At 47.9% G+C, this 19,062-nt stretch overlaps 3 protein-coding genes across 3 annotated transcripts; 2 read left to right on the top strand and 1 right to left on the bottom strand.

Annotated features, from left to right (window-relative positions):
* Positions 1–642: 642 nt before the first annotated feature.
* On the bottom strand, positions 643–2,462 carry GGS25DRAFT_478317 (CoA-transferase family III domain-containing protein). Its single transcript, XM_049259928.1, has one exon. It carries the CDS (start codon positions 2,247–2,249, stop codon positions 1,044–1,046), a length of 1,206 nt encoding a protein of 401 aa, XP_049120623.1. The 5' UTR covers positions 2,250–2,462; the 3' UTR covers positions 643–1,043.
* Positions 2,463–5,724: 3,262 nt separating this feature from the next.
* Positions 5,725–9,178, top strand: GGS25DRAFT_148212 (fungal-specific transcription factor domain-containing protein). Its single transcript, XM_049256374.1, has 6 exons — positions 5,725–5,981; positions 6,362–6,689; positions 6,942–7,150; positions 7,199–7,550; positions 7,612–8,302; positions 8,386–9,178. Exons 1-6 carry the CDS (start codon positions 5,901–5,903, stop codon positions 9,086–9,088), a joined length of 2,364 nt encoding a protein of 787 aa, XP_049120624.1. The 5' UTR covers positions 5,725–5,900; the 3' UTR covers positions 9,089–9,178.
* A 2,129-nt stretch (positions 9,179–11,307) lies between these two features.
* Positions 11,308–11,745, top strand: GGS25DRAFT_478327 (uncharacterized protein). Its single transcript, XM_049259929.1, has one exon. The coding sequence runs from the start codon at positions 11,327–11,329 to the stop codon at positions 11,537–11,539; it is 213 nt and encodes a 70-aa protein (XP_049120625.1). The 5' UTR covers positions 11,308–11,326; the 3' UTR covers positions 11,540–11,745.
* Positions 11,746–19,062: the final 7,317 nt, after the last annotated feature.

Consider the following 19,062-nt stretch of genomic DNA (forward strand, 5'->3'; position numbering starts at 1 on the left):
GCTTTCCGTCCGTCACCTTTTATTATTAATCACGTCAACCTATGTAACTCACCTTACCTTATCTATCACACCACACAAAAAATAAATGCATTAGCCCAACGTCCGCCTGAGCTAGAAATCCTCTACCTATGCCAATGGTAAAATGGCGTTGTGTCAGGTAACTACATAGACTGGACCTCTTCCTATGTAGGTATTTTTTTACCTATGTACAGTACCTGCCAAAAAAAAAGGGGGGCGTCTTGAGCAGCGGCTTCTTCGTCCAACTTGGGCTTGGGAAGAGAGGCGGTGTCACCACCATTGCTATCTTTCTCGATTCATACCCCTACCTATATACCTGCCTAGGTAAAGGTAGGCTGCCTTCTTCTTTTCTCCCGCCCCTCCTTATCTACTTACCTAGGTGGGCAGGCGGGCGCCTCGTGGGCTTTAGTTCGTGTATCGTAGGTAGTAGGCGGCATCCGGGGATATGTGCCTCAATGACAGGATCTGATCTCCCTAGCGCGCCAATATCGCCGTTGAAGCGCCTCGGGACGGACAGTGTCCAGAGTCCCTAACTACCTAACCTAGGTACGTATTAGGCTGTATATAAGTGACTTGTCCTTCCGCTCCCCCTTTTCCCCCTATGTTGCGGGCCATGTTATCCTAGAGATCAAAACTATTTAAAATGCTCTCATATATCCGTAGGTTGCCGTATAGAGGGTAGATGTTGATTTTCCAGTGCTTCTATTATGGGCTACAGTTCTACTTGGCGCCCCTTGGTAACGCGTACGAACACAATGCCACTGTGACGAAAAATCTGATGTGTGAAATTAATATGAGTACGGTATGGCAGTTTCAATGAAAATAATACCCCCCCATCCTTCTGCCGATAACATGATCTTTTGCTACTCGTTTCGTGTAGCGCTTCTCCACGTAACACTAGATACGACGAATGCCACGACGCCCGCTCATGTCGAAAAAAGTACGATAACCGCCGCTACTGCAGTGTGACCACACATAATTCATACGATTGCTGATGACCTACTTTAGACTTGAGAAATGAGAAATCAAATATCCAATAACGTCTCATCTCCTTCCCAATCCTCCCAAGTTGGCTTATCATAACCATTTGGCCTTGTCGGTCTCACATGACCAATCTTGATTCCGTCAACTTTTAGCGGCTCCTTCGGCCATGTCACTACACCGCTAAATGCTTCGCTATACATGCTCTGCATGCTATGTTTCGCGAATAGCTTCGGGTATAGGTACTTGATACTACACAAGGCACGCTGGCTTACTTCGTCGACCGAGTCGTTATGACGCAGTGCAAAAAAATGACGATCGTGCTCGCGCCGTAGTTGATCTTGCACCTCGGTTGGGTATGTGCCAAGTGATAGGAGGAAGAGGTTGTATTGCGATAGACTGGTCCGGCAGATCCAACTACCTCCCTGTGTCGCCCGGCGGTAAATCCCCGAGAGTGCTGCGATAGTACCAACACATCCCGTACCGTAGTCCGACATTGGGAAAGGCGGCACAACCGGTTCATTGAGTCCCATGAACCGGCCCTGCTCCCATGCCACGCCCGTGATGCAGTCAGCGATCTGTTGCCAGCCTGGACGGCTCGCCCATTCAGCGCCCATTTCTGTGCCACCAAAGCAATCTTCGATCACATAAACAAGTCCCTTGCCACGCTGCGTCGCCTTTGATACAAGATCCTCGGGACGATAACCAAGGTTCGCTATAACCCCTGGTCGGTACCCGTCGATGATTACATCAGCTGTCTTTAGGAGTGATTCGAAAGTATTAACGTCGTCTGCGTTTTTGAGGTGCAAGGATGTTGTGTGTTTCCCCGTATTGACATCTAATTGGAAGAAAGGTACGTCTGGTACCTGCGACGAAGTGATCTTCAATACAGACGCGCCGTGTGCTGCCAGGCATTTACCGATCGTTGGGCCTGCAATCACCCGGCATAGCTCGATGACACGGAGACCCTGCAAACATTGGCTAGGTTCGTCTACGGATTTCGCAAATGGCGCTGGTGGCGTATCCATCTCCAATGGTCTCACGGTAAAAAGCGGCAGAGACGCCATTGCTTGCCCATGGGCAGTTTTCTGATACTTCTCATTGGTGAGAACAGAAGCACCTGCCTGACCATAGTCTTGGTTCAGCTTTTCTAACTCGAGCGCAGAAAATCGTTGGACAGCTCCCTCAATCGTATTGATGCAGTCATGGTAATCTGTCAAATCGGGACGGAACGCGGGGAGGCCAATCATTCTTAGAGTCGTACTGGCCTCCAGTGATCCATGTATGTGGTAGTATTCACCTGGATTTTTAGTCTCGTAGAGACCCGCTGACAGACGACGATATAGATTCGATTGCGCTTTGTTCAAATCAGTGTCTTAGATTGTAAATTGTTAGCCAAAACGTTCCTACAAGAATATGACGTGGATATGCAAGACGAACCGGGGATTCGCTCCTTAGTTTTCGGGTTGCATTTGTCTAAGCCGTCAATGTTGGTGATGTATGCAGACATTAAAAAAGATGCTACACGTTCGAGTGTGACATTGATGGACCTTTCGCGTTCTTTGCCCCGTATATTTGCAATGGCAGCAGCAGCGCATCCCTCTAAGGCTTTTAGAGCCGCCACCGCCTCCTGTTCACGCAGGGGACATGGGAAGCATACCGCGTCCCCCGTCTTGGAATACTTCAAGAATCTGACACGCTCAACATACTGTAGGAACTCAGCTGGAAGCTCCATCTTGGTGGACGTCCATAGGGATTTGAAAGCACTCCTTGCCCCTTCGCTGACCAGGTCTTCCCCATATCCCACATAAATCGGCACCGCTGTTACCTGTTGTTTGACGGTCATGATGGCGAAAATAGGGCAGAGCTTGAGGATAAGAGTCCATCCATATTCAAGGCAAAGAAAGGGGGGTGCATAGAAAAGCACGCTGCAAAGCTACTTAAAGCAAGCAAGAGCTTGTTACAAGGAAGACAAATGGTATACAACAGTAGGTATACCACAGCATATTGTGATCCATCAGTTTCGGGGGCACTCACCGAAACAGTCTGTTGATAAGATCGCGACCCGGACATATATATGTGACGGAATATTTAATTTTCTGGGGACGGCAGGGCAAATTCTGACTGATCAGTCCCATGGACGACTTATCTGGATTCAATGCATAGGATGACGGTGACATGTGGAAAAGTTCCATCTATGCCTACACATGACACTGGCTTTGTGAGCCGTGCCATAGCGAACCGTCTTTGTGTTAGACATACGTTGAGCTATTTAGATATGAACTAAGGAACTACCGAGCCCATCGGCAAGTCGTCAAATTGAAAACCCCATCGGCATGAAAGGCCCAATATGGTATCTGGGGTGGGTAGTAGTTAGCTGAATCTAATGGACGATCAGTCTCAGTGTTGTCTGACAGACTCCTGTTTCTGAGCATGGTATCCACGGATCTCTATAGCTCGGCTGGGCACAAATGGTTTGGCCATCTAGAACCGAGTTGTACTAGTTCAGCCCGGAATAATCAATCGGTAATATCTTAATCAGATTGACGTGTAGATCTAGAGCTTCCATCTGAGAGTAGATTGGACCGAGTCAAAGAAAAATTGACGGTCGAGATGGACAGACATTGGTTTGAAGGGTTACATGCAGGTGGTGTGCACCGAATTGGGACCCGGTGAATATCGTTTATTACCGTATGCGGTGACGGGAGAGCATTCAGAAATCCTGGATGACGAGCGGATGACAAACCAGACATGGAGAATTTGATACGAGGACGGGTGCATCATCCGAGAAATGGGAACCACCTATGATAGATATATTGCTCTATCGTAGGTTGGTAGACAGGTAATCCGAGACTTTGATACTTAACGGCGGTTGCAAGTAACACACTTGGTTGATTCAAAAAGAGACAAAGGTTGGCACTAACAGCTATCCAATGCTTGAGTGACAAAGGGTTCGTATATAAACGGTACTGGTATATGGTCCTTGTTCTGGATTTGGTAGTTGGTAGTTGAGACAGGTTGAGCCTCAAAATGGAGAAAATGGAGAAATGGAGAAGATCGATGGAACAGACATGGAATGTAGGACTCGCCCTACATAGTGTGGACCCCCTTGGAAGTTAGTTGGAACATTATTGTATGCTTGAGATACATAGTACATGTTGGATGTTCGAACTACATATGCTCGGTACGGGCGATGAGACAAAGAGTACCCGGATCTACTTAGCCCTGTGACACTTTACCTGAAAGCGTTCCGCCAGATTCTCGTAAGCTTCTAGCCTGGTCACGTACTCTGCGGTATCTCTGTGGTATAGAGTACATGACCCACCATCACTTAAACCCTGAACATTCTAGCCATTTAGGTGCATTACCCGACAAACTTTAAACTCAAGTGCTCTGTTTGGTAGCGACATCCAAACCCCTACGTGAATTGTCGTATTGGCGGAGTACGGAGTATTATATACATATGTAAGTATATATGAATGTACCTTGTTGAGTTTAAAGTTTGATATCCAAAGATTATTGATGATAACTGCCAGGACTACCTGGTAAATACTATCAATGTACCCATCTCATCATGTATGTACCTACAGGTCCTACAAGTTCGCGTAGGAATCACTTTTACATGATAAACTTCAATATTCTTATTCTTATCACATCTCAAAACCCCTTTTTTTCTTCACTGTGTACCTAAATTCAACATCATCCTGACTCGAGATGGGTAAAGAATCTAGCTATCAAAAAAAAAGCATAACTGAGACACTTGCTGTGGAATACGGAGTTGATCAGTCACTTTTTTTAATATCTAACGAAAGCCCTTGAAAGCCCTTGAACGCCTTAACAGAAATATCACTTACCCACTTCTTGCTCTCTTCTTGACCTTCCTATCATTTCAAGATTCTAGTCTGGGTTCTATCATATCAGTGAAAAAAGTCCGCACTCCTGATACCTGGTACTCTTTTGAAATCTCACCCTTCTCGAGAAAAATAGTCCACGTCAGAAGAAGAAATACCTATGTTAAATAAGCCCGCTATCTCCCGCATCTCACAATTGTAGGCAGTGCTAAAACGCCACTTAACTGCCTAACGGAGTCTCACTTGATTGATCTACGCCCAATCCACCCAATCATGATTCTACACCTTCCCAGCCATGCCTCAAGATCCTATTGCAGTCATGACCAGGGAAGCCTTGAGTGGTCGAGAACTGCCCGTTGTCCGGCTCTGGAGAGGGAGCCGAGCCTACCAATACCAGTTGGAGTGCATGGCTTTTACGTTGGCTCCCATCCATGAACTCCTCTCAAGGAAAAAAAAACAATTCAACAAACCGGCCCTTGCATTCTCTCCATTAAAACTTTCCATGATATCTTTTTCTCTTGTCATTCTCCCGCTTCCGACGCGTTCCGTTGGCTCCAAAGTCTTACATCTTTTCTTGTATCTCTTCCATGACACGACCATCCCTTGTCTGTCAACTACTGCCGTGACAGATTACTATAGCGCTCCAGTGAGCCGTCCGTTATCATCTGTGTACTCAGTTATGCTCTTCTCCGCTTAGTTCATCATACACCCCCCATCTACAACAGCCTTACCAAATAGTCCTAGCTATTCGTACCGAATGCAAGGCAACATCTATACACACTCTCGGGTAAACAACGCAGCTTCCGACTCAATTCCTTGGGCGATTTCACGACTCGAGATCTGAGCCTCCGTCTGGTTCCCGATAGGGCTGAGCCAGAATACCTATTTGTCCGCATCCGAGACCGACACCCCAGCGCCCGTAAGACCGGCGCCGCCCCCGAAATCATCATCTGTTTCTTTTATTCTCCTCATTGTCCGACTTAAATCCTGCCATCTTGTGGCGAGCTGTCGGATGGCGGATGTGACCTAGATTTCTTGTGGCTCAATACCATGACACGACCTAAGGTTGACCCTGACAAGAGGCAACGTACCGCCCAGGCATGTGACTCTTGTAAGCGTAGGAAGCAAAAGGTGAGTCAAACAGGGGGTTCTTTATCATATTATCCCTCGCCCTTTCGTCCCTTACTTCGTATGGAGCTCTTAGTCGTCTTGCCTTTATTTACACATCGGATCATCAAAGTTGAAGTAGCAAGTACGTGGAGTAGTATGGTGCACAATCCGTCGATCGGGCAAAGTCATTTTTCGTGGTTCCCATATATCGTACAGCATACTCTAAGTGGGCAGCGACGAAGTATGATATGCTGCTTTCCTTGGATAGTTTGTTGCGTCCCACAGCGGGTTGGCGTGGTTGTGTAGCCATCTGTGGACACGATGTTCGAGAAACATCGTACGATGCCCATGAGTATCGAAATTGGCGGTTATCATCTTCGCTAACATGACCGTCGTTGTAGTGCAACGGTTTGAAACCATGCAGCACGTGTATCAAGCGGAATCTAGATTGCTTATACATGCCAACAAACGGGGAGGCCGGATCACAAGAACCCCTCGGGTCTCCGACCAAGCGTCGACACGTTGACGATTCACCAAGGATGTTAAAGTCTGAGCTGGAATCACCCGAGTCGAGTCAGAAGCTCTTAGGGACCACCAGACCATTTCTCGGCAACAATGATCGCGACTTCGACTCCCGCTCTCGTATTAGTAGTGCCAGTGGAACGGCTGCAGACGAAGCCGAGCTTGTGTCTTTGCCCCGAATGCTTATGGATTCGACAGGCAGGTTACGTAAGTAAGACTATATAATGATCATTCACAGATAGACACCATCTGTATTATGTTTTAGAGATCTTGTGCTGTATCCCTTGCACTCAATGCATAATGCCATATCTTGGTAAATAAGGGCACAAGAAACCACGAGGATAATCTATCAATCTAGTTTCTACACTGCACCTAAATACCTCCCTATACTGAGACATAAGTCTTAAACCATACCCCTTTTCTAAGTTTACAGTTTAGTGGTCTAATACATCCTCTTAGTTTACGTCGGCGAGTCAGCAAGTCTATCATACCTGCAGTTAATTCGTATGATTGTTGAAAACGTCTCTGGGCATTCCGATTTCACCACTGACCCGCTGAGACATAATATCTTGGAAAATACTACTCAGCTTCCGCCAGGCACAAGAGCAACGGGAGTTCTTCCAAACAAGAAGACGGCTGATATACTAGTCCATTCATTTTTCACCAATGTAAGTATGCCACCCTTGAACTCTATAGGTTGGCTCATGAAATTATAGACGCCCGGCTTCATTGAAGTGTTGAATCAGAAAGACTTCCTTCAATCAGTAGAGGAGTGCTATAATGAGCCTCTTCGCATTAGCGAACCCCTACTATGTATCCTAAACCTGGTCTTTGCTATAGGCCTAGTCACGGCTCGCCCAATACAGGGAACCAGCGAAGCGACGGTGATACAAAACCTATACTCAGAACCTATTGACCGTGCCGAGTTATTCTTTCGTAATGCTAAGGACCTCTATGACCCAGTGTCCGGGTTCGAGGATGCCGACTTCTGGTCAATACAGGCCCTCCTTTTGATGTCTCTCTACATGTTGATAATATCAAGAAGAAATACTTCATACGTCTACATGGGTGAGTCACAGATCCCTGTCTCGCTAGCTTTCAGTTTACACAGGCTTAACAGCGTGAACAGGAATGGCAGTCCGGTCGGCATTTGCAATGGGACTACATAGAGAAGAAAGCATGGTAATCTTTTCGGCGCCCGAGGGTTGTCTTCGAAGGAACGTGTGGAGAACTCTGTTTGTCCTAGATCGATTCCTAGCAGCATGTCTGGGTCGTCCTATTTCCATATCAGAGGAAGATTGCTCGGAGCATGCACTGAAACCGCCAGATAGCCCGAGGGTTGACGAGCCCGCGATGAGCGACGAGACACAGATAACAAACTCAGTGGCATTGGATGCCTCTGTGCGAAGTTGTTATTTGATTGGATCAACTTTGAAAAAAGTCTATTCCAAGAGAAAAGTGTCAACTTTGGTGGCCCAGGAGATTGCAGAGCTCCTCGAGAAATGGGAGCAAGAACTGCATGAGAATCTCCATTGCGCACGACTTATGAATGGATCAATTGATCCAGCACAGGCCGTTGCTATCCTCCACGTCAATCTTCTGCATTGCCACTCCGTACTACTCCTAACGAGACCTTTTTTTCTGTATCTTCTCAAAATGGGATGCCATGAGATATCTAGGAGTTCTCAAAAACCGCCTCATGTCAGTCAAAGATTGGAAAAGTTTTCTCAAGCCTGCGTTGAAGCTTCGGAGCGTACGATAATTCTAGCACGACTTGCGTTAGATTCCGACTATTTGTCTCAATGTAATCCATTTATAATGTAAGGAACACTTGGCACAGTCTTACTATCACTACAACTGAGGAGAGAACATAGCTAATCGGAAGTTCACTTGATACGAACAGTCATTTTGTCTTCTCGGCGGCCCTCATCATAATGAGCAACGAGTTTGCCTCTTTGTACCATAACCCGGATGCGGAACAGTCTATTCAGAGTGCTTTGTTGATACTTGGGTATTGTGGGAAGAAGGACGCCCAGGCTAAGCGAGTCTCTTATATCATCGAGACCTTCCACGAAGCGAATATGCAGCGACCGTCGACGGCCAAGAAAGTATATTTGCCTGGCCGCAAGATCCCGACCTTGTTAGCGGCCTCTCAAGTATTCCACCAACCTGGGCCTTTGTCACCCTTCTTTCGCCACGTCAAACCCGAACGACAGGATATATACATGAGCGACATGTCCCCAAAGAAAGATCGAAATGTGATGAACTTATCGACAGCACCATCAGAACCTTCCGTACGTCCTATGATGCATTCAGCCCTCCAGCAACCCAGCCCTGAAGGGAGCGTGTCGCTGAGCAGCAACATTGTAGCTACGAGTATGGCGCCGGGAATGGAGACAATGAGCAGTAGTGACCCAGAGTTTGATTTTGACAGCTTATGGCAAGGTTGGAGTACTGTACCAACTACAACCAGTAGTATGGGCATTCCACACCCAATGCACCCAGTTGAAGCTTATGGGTCTTACGGGCTTCAGCAGCCGACTATACCGCAAGGGGACGGTCTTCACCCTCATTTACCGCCGTACCCGCCTTCGGACTACCGGTAAACAAGATTTCCCTATCATAAGATCGGATCAGGCGAAAGGAGGAGACGGTGAGCTTTGATGCACATTCGTACGGGGCGTGTGGATATCTAAGGGAAGTTTTCTTCACCTAGTCTACCAGCCAGAGCTTTACATCCTGGCAAAGCTGGCGTTGGGGTCTAGACAGAGAACTTGCGTACAGTGTTACGATAGTGAAGTGGCTAAGGAGACATCCAATGGAAGTTTGAGCGGCACTAGGTTCAAAGGGTACATATTACTGAGTGGTTCCAATCTTAATATTGAGCAGGTCTCCTTTTTTCGAGGGTAATGCGATACCGTATGGGAAGACCGCTTCCTCTTTTTTTTTTCTTTTCTTTTTTTTTTCTTTGTTCTTTTTTTCATCCCCATTCACCTATCAATGTTGTATACCCCTTTCTGATGCTTACTTGGTGACTTTTAATCGAGTGTGTTGGTCCTTCATCCATTGTATCAGCACTAGTGACAATTAAACCAATACTAAGGGATACACCTACTACATATGTAGGTATATTACGACTCCCTCGAGCTTAGGATGTACTATGTAAGGCGTCACGATCTAGCTAAGTGGATCAGCCATATGCTCCAACGAGCAACCAGCATACGGACATTGCACTGCCAGGGATGTGTGTGATTCGGTCACAATGATGCCTGTCCCTTCGATACCAAGAAAGAGTCCTACTCTAGTCTCGCATGAGGATGCAGTATGACAGGCTTCTCGACTTACCTACATACTACATACTTAGGTAGGTACGTTTTGGGTTCTGTACCTGTCACCTCCCCCATCCCTTTCCGGGTTAATGGATGTCTGTGTTGTTGTTGTTTTTTTTCTTATGCACGCCATTTGATGACATTTTATACCTTAGGTACCTATAATAGAGGTTGAATATATGACTTGGATTGACGACTTGGTAGATGTCTAAGGACCCAGAAACCGGGAATTGGGGTTTTGAATCGCAGATGCTGGCCACTGGGCACCTATGTACCTACCTGCCTAGGCAAGGAACTTCATATAATACGGTATAATATAGGTAGGTACCTACTTATGTAGGTATGTATGTATGCAGGACGGTACCGATTCATCTGCCAGGGGCTGTGTTCGAAGACATGTAGACGACCATTGACAAGGCTAAGGCGGCAGGCATATCAGCTGCTGGGTATTGTCATGTTCTTCATCATGATCTCTCTCTCTATCTCTCTCTATCTCCATCTCGCTTTTCTTTGAACTGAGCCGCGATAGACGCTCTATCCAGTATGTATCTATGTACCTACCTAGTCTACATACGAACTACCTGGGTAGGTACTTATTCGACTGACACTTTATGTAACTACCTACATGTGTAAGTACCTAGTACCTACGGCGGCTAGATACTTACCTGGCTAGAGGGACTCGCAATACTACTTACGTATTGTACATAGGTACTCATACCTAGGTACCTACCTACCTACCTTGCCTACACCACCTTCCCACTAGGGCAGCGTGGTAGCATGTACAATACATAGGAGTCAGACCGTTCGGCCGCTCCCGCTGGAGCCCGACACGACACTACACTACACTACACACAGGTACTGTTACGGTACCAGGGACCGGGACCGCGGGGCGTGAGGCGTGCTACCTCCCCATCCCCCCCTTGGAAACGCTAGGCTGGGCAAAGAAAGCTACATACATACCTTGGGTAGGCAGTCAGCTGCTTAGCCGTTCGGGTATCTTACATGCAGCAATCGTCGCGCGTAGAGCTGTTGACGATTTGTCGTCTCGGCATGGGGTAGAGTACCTATGTAGGCAGGCACGCGTTACGAGGGTCGTATCAGGGCATGGGGGATGGGTGGATGGGTGGATGGATGGGATGCTGGGCGTAATACGCAGGTCGTGGTGGTATTTTTTATATGTACCTACGTTTGTGGTGTATGGGGTGTCTAGTGTGTGTGTGTGTGTGTGTGGTTTGTGTGGTTTGTGTGGTTTGTGTGGTTTGTGTGGTGTATAGGCAATGCGTGCTTCGGTTTTATCGTCGTACATAGGTACATGAATGACATTACATATCGCCATCAATCTACCATTGCAGGACGCATGTACCGGCCGGCAGGCAGGCAGGCAGGCTATTGTCGATCCTTCTTTTTCTTTGGTTGTCTTGTCTCGCTCGTGGTGCTAGATGTACCGAGGGAGCGAGCGAGCGAGCAAGCAAGCGCCCGAATAGGTTCAGCAGGTTAGATGTAGGTAAGGTTTGCATGCTTGTAATGAATCTTCGGTCCAGACCGTCGTCGTCGTTGTCGTTGTCGTCGTTGTTGTTGTTGCTCACCAGGGAGATGCCGACCGACCGACCGACCGCCCGACCGCCCGATCGACCGAATCGATCTACCAACATCCCTCTCTCATGGCGTCGCAACCCGCGGTACAGCAATGTAGATGTCACCTTCTTTAGGTCTTCGCCGTGTACCTAGGTCCCGTACGGTTTTTGTTGGCGACTGTTGACTCTCGGGAAGGCCCGTTGGCGGGGGTCAGGTTACGCTCGTGGATGGTACGGTTGGTTTTGGGTTGATTTGGTAGGCACGGTGGTGGTAGTGGTAGGTATGGTATGGTATGGTATGGTATGGCCGCTAGGCTGGCATGTAGGTAACCTAGGTATGTCATATCATATCATGTTATGTCACATAGAAGGGTATGTCGTATTATCATCAAATCTTTTTTTCCCTCCCCAGATCTGTTAGATCTCCTTCCTCTCCCCCCTCCCCCTCTAAGTCTTCGACTCACCGTGTAGGTAATCTACCTACCTGTCCCTCGAATAAAGAAGGCTTACCTAAATGGGTAGCTTAGAAATGGGTGTTTTTTTTCTTTCGAATTATGATGGTGAAGATATTAGGTCGATGAGGGGGAGGGAGAAATATCAAGACCAAACGACGACGAGCAAATTGCTGCCTAACTACCGGTACTGCCGATGCATATAATGGGCCATCCTGTCCATCGATCCATCCATCGCGATTCAAACTTGCGGTGTAGAAGAAATGGTCCTCTCTCTCTCTTTTCTTTTAATTCACTAAGTTTTAGTTGTTTTTTGCTTGGCTGTTAGGCAAGGCCAAGCTCGGGGAATATCCGTGGGGTTGGTTTTGTTTTATTCATTGTTTGGGATGGGATAGGATAGGATGGGATGGGAGGACGAAGAGGAGCGAGAGGGAATGAGGAGACACAGAAAATTTTGAAAAATAAGAATAAACCGATTATCAATGTAGCGATGGGAACGTTTCCTGCATTTGCTACGTATGATGAACAGCATGATGATATTTTTTTTCCTACCATGATGATCCTTCCCCGCCCCCTATTGGACCCCCCTCGTCATGAAGGGACAGAAAAAGAGTCGATAAATTACATCAATAATCGTGCAGTGTGTAAGTAGGTACCTCGGTAGGTATCGATCAGGTCTGGATTGGATTGGATTGGAGGGGAATGGGTATGGGTATGGGGGTCCTTCGTGAATCCATCCCACTGACCCTTCTTTCCCCAGATATCAAAGGGAGGACGGACCATCAAGCACCCCGCTCTCATACATACAGCAACTCATACTCCGATGGGAAACTTAAGAGGTTACTTGGTAGGCGGTTGTAGGACATGAGAGATGATATTTCTTGTTTACTTCTTTTTAATTGGATGCTTAGAATGTCAACAACAAGGGCATGCGTTTAATTCATTCGTATAGAGAGAGTGAGATAAAAAAAAAGGGGCAACTGAGGTATTATCTAATCGGACCGACGCGGCATAGCCAGACATTCATACAACCTAAGCAACCGTCCGCGACCGACCGAGATAGAGACGGAGAGTGGCAGAGTGGCAAAGGCACGGAGAGAGATAGACGGAGGTATGAGAGAAATGGCATGAAGTAAGAGCCGACGATGAGTAGGTACCTGAGCAGGAACGCGGAATGAGAGGTGACAGAGAGGGGGATCGTTACTGGGGGTTCTGTCTCTCTCTCTCTCTCTTTCTCAACTGGATCAGCAGGTTCTAGACTCCTAGCCCGTTGGGTCTTCCCAAGCGTTTGCAATTCCAGCGTCTAATTCGCCCAAGAAAAAATACTCCGGCACCTTTCGCGGATCTCAACCCAGCAACTCTTGGTACTGGGGGGGTCTATCGTTACCGCTTCCGGTGAGAGCTGCGGCTTCATTTAGTACTTTGGGGAAATATGCAGAAGAAAGGGTGACAGTATTTCTTGGTGGATAGGGTTGGATGGATGGATGGATGGATGGTAAGCAAGTGATTGTTTCAGCTGTATGTAACCCTCATCTCGTCAACATGACGCGGAAAGCTTAGATCTGGTTGCTGCTATTGTTGTTGTTGTTGATGTTGTTGTCACGGTACGTAGGAGCGAGGCAGAGGATTTGAACGATGATGGGGGTTGGAAAGGAAAGGAAAAAAAAAAGAAAATAAGATGACTCACAGAAGGACAGACAGGTAGTAGACAGACGGGAAACCAGACAGACAGCTAAACAAGACAGAGAAATGAAAAAAAAAAGATGGAAAAATTTCACTGGCCTATCTGGCAGAAACACGCCGCAGTGCCACCTACCCAGCCAGCCTTTTCCCTATCTAGGTAGTTTCTGTAAAGCGGCGAAGGCCTTGCCATGTGGCCTACATAATAGACCGAACCCTGATCTGCAAAATAAATTATACTCTACATATCGATGCAGCCGAGTTCATTGGGCGCCAGAACGGGGATACGAGGAAGGGGGGCGGGTAGTCCCATGTGGGTACCGGGCACAAAAGTGACAGGCAGGCAAAGAGACAGAGAGAGTGTGTGTATGCGTGTAAGTGTGAGTGAGAAATAAGAAACCTGGGCAGTTCGTTCGAATAGAGTTTGGCCAAGCAGCGTTGCAGTATACATATAGGTGCCTATACATATACATACTTGCATATATTATATGTACCTAATGTATAGGTAGGCAGGTATGACGCGGATGTGTTCCATGTATGTGCGAAGAAGCATTGATGATGTACGTACGTCGTCTTCTCGGTAGCGATACCGACGAAAGGCGTCGCTGACGTATCCTAGGGGAATGGATCTCCCCCTGCGGCCCCCCCTTTTGGTGTGGACGCACGACAGTCTCCAGTTGGGTCCCCATCCTATTCTCGGTATGCCTATCACGATAGGAACCTTACCTAGTACCATGCACGTACGTGTTGGCCTAGGGAGCTTCGCCTTTATGACTGGGGGGGAGGTGGAAAGCGTTACAACTAAGCATGTAAGGCGAAAGATGCCAAGCTGCTTACGATCCTACCTACTACTTACCTACTATACCTACCTAGGTACAGTACCTACCAGACTAATATACCTAGTACAATATCGACGGTATTGACCCAACCGTGTTATCGAGATCTTGTGTCAAGTGGTTGTTCGTTGGTAAATCGTTAGTCTAATGGTGATAGCGTTACACGCATGCTCTTTGTTTACTCTCCCATACTCTGACCAGTTCTGGGTCCTGCCGGGTTCTGCGTCTCACTCTTAATGCCCTTTTTTTCTTTTTTTTCTTGCCTCGATTTGGGTTCTTTACTTCGGCAAAGGCCGTCTAGTGTCACAACAAAGCAACTTGGGGGTTGTCAATGTAGTTTTGGACATTGTTGGGATCTTTCTCTCTGGTTGGGCCGGGCCTCGCTGAATTCGAGTTTTTATCCTCTAGTTTAGCCGTTGGCTTCGATTCCAATTCGCTCTAATCCCTTGTCCTCCATGTCCCCCTCCTCCCCCCCTTTCCCGAAGTGGGAATCGACAAATCTGACACCCGTCTTTTTGCTCTACGGCATTTTGGACTCCGCTGAATAGCCCTCCCCTCCCGCAACGTAGGAATGCTAAGCCCTTATGACCCCTAAAAGAAAAAGCACCTTCTCCTATATCTGCTCCTCGCTATGTAGCAACCTGTATAGTCAAGTTCGGCTGGGTATTTGGAAGTATCCAGGAAATAAATGGATATGGGAAATATTTCTGCAGTCTGGCAAATTCGCAATCTGGTATCGAGTAAAGCCACCCCCAAGGACCAAAACAACAGAAATCAACGCGAAAGAGAAAAAAAAAACGCAAGATGCCATATAACTCCACTTAGACCCCATAACCAACTCCTTAAATCCCGGAACAGAAACATCCATGGATATGTATGTATATATATGTATAAAAAGCCACAAGCCACAAAGCCCGATTTCCAGTAGAACGATGATCAACCTGTGCATGCTGCCGAGTAGACAGGACAAAAGAAATACAACGGAGGGGAGGTATCTGGTGCACAGCTCGGTACTGGGGGCCCGTGAACATGTGACTGATAAAGCAAACTGTATTCGTTCCTGACACCTAAACCATGAAAGCAACACGATGCCTTTTCCCTTCCCGCCCGAAATGTCGGTTGCCCGAGCTATGCGAAAAGTTCTAATGACCGTTTTTGTCCAATGCTCGAATGATATGTAGTACGTTCCTAAGGCACTATCCCGCCCTTACAGCGAGATGTTCATATTAAAACTAAGTATATAATAAAATAACGCTTCATAAAACGAAAGTAGGGTGGCGAGTGTAAAGTAGATACTCGTCAAAAGTGAAAATCAGCGCTGGCTTGGATCATGTGGGGCGCTTGGTCTTGTCGCCCAACCTGTCTCATATGGTTCCCGCTTATATGGTGCAAAGCTCTGCACCGGTGTGTTTGTAGTTGACGGCCCAGTGCTTGGCGTCCCAGCAGGTTGATCCATCCGTAAAGGGGGGAGTCGCGATGTTCGAGCCATCGACGAGGGTGTTCCAGGTTGAGATAGGGGAGTGTGGTGGGAGGGTTGAGACATCGATGGTAGATTGGATTGAGCTGGAGGATAGGATGGACTGTACTCTAGTTGCGGATCCGTCCGTCGTCGTCGTGTAGCCCTCTCGCCCGTCATAGGGTCTGCGGCGCCATACGACGGCATGGGTAGCGTTGGCGGGTTAGAAGCAAGCGGGCTCCTTTCTGTGAAGGAGCCACCACTCCTAGTGGAAAGAGGACTTGGAGGTCCTTGGTAGGCGAGCTCGCTAATTCCGGGAGTTCGGTATACGATATCGCGAAGTCGATCTCGGTCACTGCGGTATCGATCACGATCGTTTTCCGCTTCTTGCTGCCGCTTCATGAGCTCGCGGTTTTGGCTCTCCAGCTCTTGTATTCTTAGTCCTTGCTGTATTTCCTTGTCCTTCTTCCTGGCTCTAAACCTTGCAGAAGCACCTGCATTTCGTTGTCGTTTCTCATCCGCCTGTTTTGATCCATTGTACATGTCCAATGGTACAATTAATGGCTCACCTCCAACATTCATCGCCGCATGCCCATCCATTCCCATCATACCTCTAACACTTGACGGGCCCCCCTGACTAGAGTTTCCAAGTACACCTGGCCATCTCGAATCTACTGGCATAGAAGGTGGGAAATTTCGGTTACTTTGCGGGACAGTCGTTTGGTAGGGAGGGGTCGGGCCAAACACATGAGATCTCATTTGTGCACCCGAACCTCCTTGGGACTGTTGGTGCTCTTGTCCTGGAGTGTTAAACTGACTGACAATTGGCTGAGAGAGAGATCGTGGTGGTGGTGTCGTCAATGGGGCAAGAGTTGTTGGAGGGCCAATCCCAGAGTGGTGAACCCGTCCAAATTGAGGTGCCAAAGGTTGTGGCCCGCCTATTCGCGGTGACTGTACGTGTTGTCCTGGTGTAGGAGGCTCGGCCGGATAGCCTCTATTCGGTGTAGAATGAGAGTAGTAGTGGGATTGGGTGGCGCTCATGGACTGAGACTGAGGTACATGACCTATAGCATTGACTCGAGGTGATCTCGGGGTCAAAAATCGTCGAGGACCCAAGGCAGAATGGGACTGGACTGATGCGGGAGAGCCACGATCGGCGGATGGTGGCCCTAGTGGAGGCTGGCCTCCACCTGTTGAATTCATGGCTTGGTGGCTCGTCATCCCATGTCCTTGGAACATGAAATGCCGCGGTGCTGGTGGACTTGATTCGAATCCTTGTGGGTGAGGACTTTGATTCAAAGGATGCCCGCTGGATGGCCCAGATGTTGCTGAAGAAACAGTCCCAGTCGGCGAAGGTTGGGCTTCTGCCGGGTTTAGAATGTTCCGCACACCAAAGCCCCTCTGGGGTAAAGATTGTATCAAATCTCCATTAGATCGGGGGATACCACTGCTCTCCAATGTTCCGTTGTTAACGGGTTGGTTACCAGCCCTTCGAAGATCCGACTGAAGTGAGTTTGGTGATGTGCTCGTGCCTGCCGGAGGAGACCTGGATGTTCGTGGTGAAGAAGATCGTGACGCAGGCTCCCTCTGCGACATCGGATCCGGTTCCCCTACTCGCAGGTGGCCCAGAGGACCCAGACATTGACCGCCTCGACTAGACGTGAATTGATACTGTTTGATTTCCGATCTTGTCTCGTACCAATCTAGTCTTGCCCCACCAGACTCGTTGTCCACGTCCTCTGTGCTGCTTAGGCGATTCGGGTGAGAGCCCAAGTCCCCGTTGCCAGTTGCGCGGGTAGAAGGCTGGAGGGAGGGTTGCCGGATGTTGAGATTTTGGACCGCCACGGCGACGAATTGACCAGATTCCCGGCGTAGAAACAGGTGAGGGAAATGAAGACTCGTGTTCTACTAGGTCAATTACCAAAGTGGTTGCGCAAGCGAGTATAACGACTCGTGTTATCCAAGTCGTCGGCTGGGGTCCAAGGTGTATTTATTGTAATGTCATTTAGGGCCACACCTAATTTTTGACGAGTATGATCAATCCTGAGTATATATACGTAGAAGTGTCTCAGTAAGCTCCTCTGGATCCGAGTCACAAGTCGTCGTCCTTGCAAGATTGCGCGGGGGGAAGCCCAAGCCCGGTTAAGAGGTCGATATATAAGTATAAATGGCAGTGAAGATTCCGAGAAAAGTTTCCAGGCAGATGGGTGGCGGCTGGGACTTAGTGAAATACATATATCAAATCAGCTGGTTGTCCAACAGGAACTGAGGAACAGAAATAGCCAATGATGAGGTGCATAGAGCGGACCATTCATAACCCTGACAAAAGTCCTGCATGATGAGTGGTCTACCGACGCTAGAGCAGCACTGGGGCCTGAATGGGCAGACAAACAGCTACACTTGTGCCTATGAAGAAAATAATATGGTGCTTCTCAGGATGGATACATACAGGTAAGATGTTCGAGGTACTAACCGAATGAAGAAGCAGAACAAACTGAAGTCGTATTATTTCCACCGTACTTGCGTTGATACACCGACAACTAAGTTACTGCTTCGGATGCAGTAAGCTCAGCACTTGCCCGCTGGTAGGATAGTCAGTAATAGTATGACTTTGGGACGTGGTGGAGGGATTCTGGTGGCAGATGTAAGCCTTCTTGGGTAGTCGAAAGGCAGGTTAGGTAGGTTGTATGCTTGGACGAGTAAAGCCCCGTCTCTTTGATTTTCTCTTTCAGTCTTCTTGGCATCAGAACCCCAAGCTTCCGTGCCCGCTGTTATCATCAGACATGGTGAACAAGGTCTTGGAAGAGGTGGACCCAACATGGGGATGATTTGGGACCGCGGCCGGGGTGCAGGAAGGGCCCAGGGGGCCCATGTTCAGGCTGTCGTTGGTGCTGAGGACCAGCAGGGCTTAGAAGTTGACACTCATAGTTTGGGGGCAATATGAACTAGGACATCCCCGTGGCATGTTCCTTTTTTAAACAGCCTTAGTGAGTTGTGGAAGTGATGAGGATCTAGAGACTAGGGGGTGCTTTTCCCAGGAGTAGAATGTAGGCATATGTATGGTTAACGAGCTGAAAAGCTAGCAGCCCTACTGATGTCTGACACCTGCAGCTTTGCAAGATATGCGAAACATGAGTTGTCGACTACCTAGTAGGAACGGCTCGTAAAACAAAAAGAAAAAAAATTATCAAAGCTGATAGAGCAGCCCAATGACCTACTCGAAGCTACGAGTATGTACGTACATACACACATC

Source organism: Hypoxylon fragiforme (assembly GCF_022984875.1).
Source record: "Hypoxylon fragiforme strain CBS 206.31 chromosome Unknown GGS25scaffold_2, whole genome shotgun sequence".
NCBI lineage: Eukaryota > Fungi > Ascomycota > Sordariomycetes > Xylariales > Hypoxylaceae > Hypoxylon > Hypoxylon fragiforme.

Excerpts from the sequence above, each read along its gene's own strand:
- GGS25DRAFT_478317 (XM_049259928.1), bottom strand. The coding sequence starts at position 2,249 with ATGATTGGCCTCCCCGCGTTCCGTCCCGATTTGACAGATTACCATGAC.
- GGS25DRAFT_148212 (XM_049256374.1), top strand. The coding sequence starts at position 5,901 with ATGACACGACCTAAGGTTGACCCTGACAAGAGGCAACGTACCGCCCAG. Across the intron at positions 5,982-6,361 it reads GTAAGCGTAGGAAGCAAAAG|TGCAACGGTTTGAAACCATG; the intron begins GTGAGTCAAACA and ends CCGTCGTTGTAG. Across the intron at positions 6,690-6,941 it reads GGATTCGACAGGCAGGTTAC|TTTACGTCGGCGAGTCAGCA; the intron begins GTAAGTAAGACT and ends ACATCCTCTTAG.
- GGS25DRAFT_478327 (XM_049259929.1), top strand. The coding sequence starts at position 11,327 with ATGCTTGTAATGAATCTTCGGTCCAGACCGTCGTCGTCGTTGTCGTTG.